This window comes from Pygoscelis adeliae, unplaced genomic scaffold, assembly GCF_000699105.1.
Source record: "Pygoscelis adeliae isolate BGI_AS28 unplaced genomic scaffold, ASM69910v1 Scaffold294, whole genome shotgun sequence".
Taxonomy (NCBI): domain Eukaryota; kingdom Metazoa; phylum Chordata; class Aves; order Sphenisciformes; family Spheniscidae; genus Pygoscelis; species Pygoscelis adeliae.
In genome coordinates, this window is record NW_008824722.1 from 1,387,086 (window position 1) to 1,394,050 (window position 6,965).

At 54.6% G+C, this 6,965-nt stretch overlaps 1 protein-coding gene across 1 annotated transcript in view; it reads left to right on the forward strand.

Moving 5' to 3' along the window:
* Positions 1-499, forward strand: part of LOC103916322 (chromosome unknown open reading frame, human C10orf12) — a 4,354-nt gene extending 3,855 nt beyond the window's left edge. The window contains exons 4-5 of the mRNA XM_009323295.1: positions 4-109; positions 215-499. Of these exons, the coding sequence (XP_009321570.1) occupies positions 4-109; positions 215-499 (391 nt within the window). The remainder of the gene's footprint in view (positions 1-3; positions 110-214) is intronic.
* Positions 500-6,965: the final 6,466 nt, after the last annotated feature.

Here is a 6,965-nt window from a genome sequence, read left to right on the forward strand (position 1 = left end):
CAGGAAGAAGAGGACGCTGAAGGAGAGCGGGAGCACCCAGGAGCGGTCCGGCTCCGCCACCAAGGACAAGCTGCCTGCCAAGAAGGCCAGTAAAATAAAGCATTCGGAGGTCAGTGCGAAAGCTCCCGCCACCCGAAAGCAGGCTGCCATGGAGAGGAGCAATAAGCTGGCTAGAAAAATGTCTCTGAAAGAGAAGAGAGCTCCAAAAAGGCAGCTGGAGAAGGTGCGGCTCCCCATGCGGAAAGGCAAGGAGAACACGAGCAGGCGGGCCGTGCTGCCCCCTGGCCACGAGGAGCTGGCCAAGTCCCCAAAGCAGAAGCCCCTGGGGGAGTCCTCCACACGGTCGCAGAAGATGGCCAACAAGAAGCCCAGCGGTGGGAAGACCCTGACGAGGTCCATGAAGAAGATGCAGGAGAGCAGCGGGTCGCAGGGCAAGAGGAAGCTGAGGGCAAAAATGGACTGTTCGCACAGCAAGCGCTCGCGACTGGATCCGAAATAGCGAAGAACCGGTAGCCATGTACAAAACTGATGTATAGTAGTAACCCTTTACCATGCATTAACTAAAGCTGCTTTTATAAGCTGTAGCAAGCCTTTAAAAATCCGCAGTTAAAGGATAACGCCCGTGATTTTAGGCATCGGCAGATGTGTCTTGGACAGAGAAGAGGTCGGCCTGTCTGGCTCTGCTGTTCAGAAGGAAGTTTCTGCAGTTTGAACGTTCCTTGGGTTTTTTTTTAAACTTGGAACCAGGCAGTTTTAGTTAAAAGTACAGTGCCTTATTTATCACTTTAAAAATAAAAATAAGAAGCTCGTCTGTGTGATTTGGAGGCTTGCGTTTTATACTTGAGGCACAAGCACTTGTACTGTAGCAGAAAGAAAACCACCTTCGTGCACATGAAGTAGCTTTCGGCAGCCTTTGAGTGCACGCAAACATTTCCCTTTCCTTCAGAGTCCTCCTTCTGTCTGTCTTCTTAGTGGCATTTGAAGCAAAACCAAAACCATTTCCCATCACTGAGGGAGAGAAAGGCGAATCTGTCCTTTGTCGGTTCGTTAGTAGCAGCTGCTGGTGTCCCGTACTGGTACCTGCCTAAAAATATTAATTAGCTACTGGTGTGTGTGTACTGCTGATGGCTGCCTCGCTCCCCCATTGCACAGCCCGTGGGGTGGGGAGGTGCCGCTCAGGCGGAAGCGGCAGGGAAGATGCTGCGGGGGCTCTGGGTACCAGGCTGCCGCATCCACTGCTGCCGGGCGGGCGCGCTGGGCTGTATCCGTCTTTATTTCTTGCTGGCTTCAGGGATGAATCGCTCCTGCCATGCCCTACTTTTGGACAGACCTCCTTCTCCCATTTTCCGCACTCGTGGTGATTTCTGTAGTCTCTGACGGCAAAGCAGTTTCCACAGCGCTTCGCTGAAGGTTGAATCTCTCCCTTTTTATGGGCTCGAGCTCCTTCTGATGTTGGTGCTCTGCAGCAGGGGAGACGTGGCCCTCGCCCTGTGCTCTTGTGCATGTCTCGCCTAGCACCCTCCTAAGCCAGGATTTGCAGTTGGAATAGGGTTGGGGTAAGGGACTGACTTAAGTTCATTTTTTACCGTAATTTGCATTTCGTCCTTTTACTAGCAAGGTGCGGTTGGTTTGTCCTTGCTTGTGTCTGGTGCTGTGGAGTCCGAAAGCGGCCAAGCCTCTGCCCTGTCCTGCAAGACACCTTTGCTGTGCTCCTCTGCAAGCCTCTGCAGCACGTTTAAAAGCCAGCTGGGGGTCTGCAGTGGCAGAACAGGGTCAGGGTGCCTAGCACTTCTGAGAAAAACCTGTTAGAAGTGCACAGAGCGTGCGGCTGTGCTGGCTCTGCCGGGCAGAGATGATCAGTGGCTGGGAAGTGACTGCTGCGGTCTGCGCTCAGGGAAAGGAACCTGCTCAGCCACTGCGTCTCCACGGCTTCGCTTTTGCATTGCTGCACAAAGTCCGTTTGCATGAATCCCGATGCAAACCTCCTCCCGTGCAGAAAGCAGCAATGCCTGAGAGGGCGCCGCGCGGGCTCTGGGGTCGCCCGACCCTTTAACAGCTGCTTGCTGGTCCTTGCTCAGCTCCTTGTCCCTGCTGAGAGCAAGGCTATGGTGCAGGCCACGCATTCAAGAGACACCTGCCTTGGGGGCAGAGGCTAGAGAGGGCTTGGCTGCAACGGGAATTGCTTTTCACGGTTGGCGTTGAACCCCAGATCCCAAAGCCTATGGACTGGAGGTGGAAGGCAGATAATCATCTTTAAACCTTACGTTGTAAGACGCAACAAGGCGTTTGAGATTTGCACGCCCTTTGCAGAGCACCTCTGGCTCTCTTGCAGAAGGCAGATAATAATCTTTAAACCTTACATTGTACCCGTTTAGAAGACGCAACAAGGCGTTTTAGATTTGCACGCCCTTTGCAGAGCACCTCTGGCTCTCTTGCAGGTATTCCCTTCCCCCAGCACTGACGCACACAAGGCTGCGGCACATTTTTCTCTTACTACGAAATGGCTGATTTAAAGAAAAAAAAATCCTTTACCTTTCCTTTGAATCGTGCTAGAATAAGTTAACTCTCTGAACAACTAGGAAGTGATTAAATCTAGCCTGTCAGTCCCTGTACAGATTAATATGAAGTTATCTATTACTTTAATTTTTACTGCATGCATTAAATATGTCAAACATTCCATCAGAAAAGATTTAAAAATGTTTCAGAAGAGGTGTGAGGCAGGAGGGCACTGATGGCAGTTAAATGACTGATCTGTACCTTCCTTACAAATTGTCTTTCCCTCTTGCTTCTCTGTCCGTACTTACAGTCCTCCTCTTCCCTCCTCCTGGGGCAGCCTCTCCGCAGGCACGCAGGCCCGGGTTTTCCCCTCCTTCCCCTGGGCCGGGCGTGCGTGTGAGCACCCCTCTTACCTCCGCTCCTCGCACCGCTCCCCTGCAGCAAACCCCCCTTTCCCCATCCTTCACCATCGCTCCTGAAGCGCCTGCGCCGAGCTGCCCGTGCAGAGCCGTGCCAGGCACCACGCGCCGAGCGCTCCTCGGGGCTTTCCCTCTCTCTTGCTCTCTTTCATTTTTTAGCTGCTGGTAAATGCAGGCTGTCCTGCTCTCCATCTTCTGTGCTTCTGGGAGTGGGAACCTCATTAGGATAAAAACATCGACAAAGCAGGTGGAGAGAGGCTTTCTAGATGGGGTCGTGCTGCTCCAGCCTCCCGGCTGCCTTCCTGCGCCCTGGGGCTTCACCAGCGCCAGTTGGCTCAAGCGTGGCAAGGCTGGGAGATGGCCGGCGTCACCCTGGTACGGGAGCGGAGCAGCATCTGGGCGTCTGTCCCAGTTCGGTGCGCACTGCTTGGCTTAGGCGGTGGTGGGGTCAGCGCACCGAGCTTCCCCGCAGTGTCCCTGCCAGGCATCGGCTCTGGAGAGGAACAGCCAGGACCTGTTGCGTGGAGAAATCAGAGATGCTAAAAGGAAAACCATATTCCTCCCACCCCTGTGAACTTCCAGTCTCGGTCTGTAGTCTTCTGTTGTATTGCTGTGTTTCGGCTTGGTTGGATGGAGATTTCCCATGCTGAAGGCAGGGGGTTGCAGGTCGCAGGGCTCCGGGAGGGAGCGAGGTGGGTTTGGCCGTGCTGGGCAGTGTGCAGGCAGCGTGGCCTGAGGCCCAAAGCACCTGCAGCTTTGTCCCAGGCTCCGATCGCCTTCAACCAGCAGCTCTGTCCACCCCTGGGGGACGCCGGGGCATTCAGCAAGCCCTGGCTTTCTCATGTTAGACCTGGCATGTCCCACGCAAAGAGTAACGCTCATGAAATCTGTGCAAAGATCCTACTGACTTTTAACGGGAGCTGGGCTGTGCCTCATAGGTGTAAATCTGAATTTCAGCTCCCTTTAATGAGGAAAGGTAGAGGGTGTGTTTTGCGTCAGGATGGGACTGAAAAGAGGGTTCTGGGCTGGGCTGTGGATTGCTATTCTTGTCACCAGGGTCCGGTCCCTGGTGCCACAGCCTCTGCAGGGCTCTCCCTGGCCAGGCACGTAAACCTTGCTCAGTGCTGCTCTGCTCTCTGCCTCCCCCTTTCCACCCAACAACTCCCCCTTATTTAAAAATTACAGTTTTGAGGAAAACTGGAGTGATTCCTCTCTACATCGTGCTGTTTGTGAGGAGCTGGCAGGAGCGTTTCCTCCCGCAGCTGCCGCGCTGGGTGGTGGGTTTAGCTCGTGCAGGCAGTTTTTACGGAGAGCAGGCTTGTTTGCCAAGGGATGGGTAGGGTGAAGCCATCGCCTGTGGCTGAGTTATTGCAGCAAGCACTTGGGGCACGACCTCTCCAGCCCGCCTCGAGGTGGGAATATTGGTGCTTTAGTACAAGTTCTCCGAATTACAGATTCGTGCAATCCTTTGGGTTACCCTAGGGGAGGGTGCCCCAGGGGTGAGGTAGGCCAGGGGTGGTCGTCATCTCTAGAAAAGCATTAAGGCTTTCTGCTCTGAGGAAACCTCCAGCTCCTTGCTGGGCTCCTTTCTGTGCTGTCACTGCTCCGGGAGAGTCCGTCTTTGGCCCCTCTGCCTCTCCTGTGTGTGTTCTCCGCTTGATACCAGTAGTAGCTTCCAGGTCTTGCTGACTACACCACCTGCTTTTAATGTGCTTCGCACTTGCTTTTGTGAGTGCTTTATTTTGGGGCAGGAAGGAGGAATGCTGTAATTTGCTAGAAAATTAAATTTCAATTTAATTTGCTAGCAAATTAAAGGGTCTGCATGTGAGGTGACTGCCTGGCAGGGTAGCATTGCCTGGGTAGCTCCATTTTCTTTATCAATGCTCAGATGTTTGAATTTTTTTCTCCTTTTCTTTTTTCCCCGATCAGTCCTCGTGTTGCATTGCTCTCTTCCCAATTTACTTCCTGATTTCCTCTCTCCACGCAGCCACGTTTCAGGTATAATGGTACACAGGAGATAGATAAAAAAATAAGTAGAGGTAATACCATATATATATAACCTGTTGCTCTTTGTTAATGACTTGGGACATGCAACTCGTTCCTCTTTGTTCCGCAGCGAGGCAGCGGTGGTGCGCTGCTGAGGCACGGCCCCTGCCTTAGAGCAGCCCGTTTCCAATAAATGCAGCTTCTACGCAATGCAAGGGATGCACAGGGAGCTGCAGACGATCTTAATGAATGGAAGGAAATAAGCAACATGATTTACCGCCTTATTCCACACGGGCATCGAGTGCGTTTCCGTTTGCTATGGTGCAGAGCTGCCCACTGGCACTACCACAGTGCCATCCTCAGCTCCGCAGCCTCATTGCGCTCCTCCTCCTCTGGGCCACCCCGCAGCTCCCTGCTCTGCGTCCTCAGCCCCGATTTCAGCGCAAGTGCTGTGTCCCACGGAACAGACCTCTCCTCTTTCTGTTACTTTGGCTTTCCTTGCTGGCCACTTTCTCGTTCTAGTCTTGAAACTAGTCTCCATCCCAGCTCCCCGGTCCATGTAGCAGGAGCAGCGTCTTCTTAGCTCTGCACCTCCACAGATGTCCTTGCTGTCCCTTTGCCCCCCTCTCTCATTTGCGTGGTTACCTTTTCCTCTCCTCACCTTGTCATCAGCATCTCCGGGTCTTCACACTTCACGCAGTCAGGAACTCACCGTCTTACCTAACCTCCGGGAGGGGCTGGGTTTGCCGAGCTCAGAGTCAAAATTTATCTGTCAGGAGGTTGAGGGCTGCATCAAGAGCAGTTTGAGGCCAGGGTGGCTCCTTCTATCTGTAGCTGTAAGGGTATTGTCTAGCAATGCTAGCCCTGGAATGGGTTCCTCTGCTGGCAGGGTGCATGCAGTATATCCAAGGTGTGCACGCATTTATATCCATCACTAATTCATCACTAATGAGGTCCTTTTTGCTCGTGTTCGCTGCATGCAGTGGTGTCTCTGTGTTTGACTGCCGGTGAGATGCATTTGCAGCAAACCTTCTCCACAGAGCTGTTTAGCCAGCACTGAGGCTTTCAGCAAGCTGTCCGCCGTGTCACTGGTCATCCTTCGTGAGCTGGGAGAGCGGGATGAACTCATCCCCGCTGCTCCCCGTGTTCCCGTCCCCCCCTGTGCCAGGGGGAGCCATGCGGCGCTGGACCGAGCGGGCCGGCGGGCTGCCCGAGCTGCTTTTTGCTGGCGTGTGGATGAGCGAAGCTGCAGCCCAGCTTGCGTCCCAGCCGCTCGCATGGCACCTCTGGAAATGCCGCCATTTCCAAAAGCTCTGCCAGCCCCTAGTAACCTCCTGGGAAATAGAGACGCAGTCTCAGAAGGACACAGATGTACTGCTGCCCTGCTTTAACTGATGGACAGTTTCTCTCTCCAGCTTGTATTCTTTCAGCCTGACAACTGCATTCCCAGTTGAAGGTGACTGGGAAAGCCGCGGTTCCCAGCCTCCCGTAGGCACGGGCAGTGCCTGGGGCAGCAGGGAGGTGCGTGCTGCCGTCCGGCTCGGGCTCTCGCCTTTCCACCGCTGGCGGTCTTGCCAGGGGAAGAGGGCTGAGCCCCAGCCAAGGCGTCCTCGGGTCCGCATCCTCGGGCTGTACGCCTGGGCGGCCCGGGAGCAAGGTGGGGGTAGGCTCCCCCCTGCCAGGGAATGCCACTGCGGCTTTTCTTGTAGCGGTAGGTTTTTTGAGCAAACCACGAGGCTACGATGTCCCCGCATCGCGCGCGTCCCCCCCCGTGTGTTGTAGCGTCCGTTCGGCCCATCTTTAGCTTGGTGGTTGTGAAATGAATCCATCTGTTCTAAGATGTTCTCAGGAGTTCTTGTTTGTATTAAGCTCACCCCTAGGCTTAGCAGAAATCACGGTCCCCATCCTTCCTCCTCCCCTCCCCGCGGACAAGCCCCCTCTTTCACGAGCACTTCCACCCCCTCCCCAAAGGGCGGCGGGGGGGGCAGCTGGCGGTTTCGATTCAGGGCACGTTGGCAGCCTGGGGGCAGCCGGAGGAGCTGGGATGCAGCCGGGCGGCGGTCG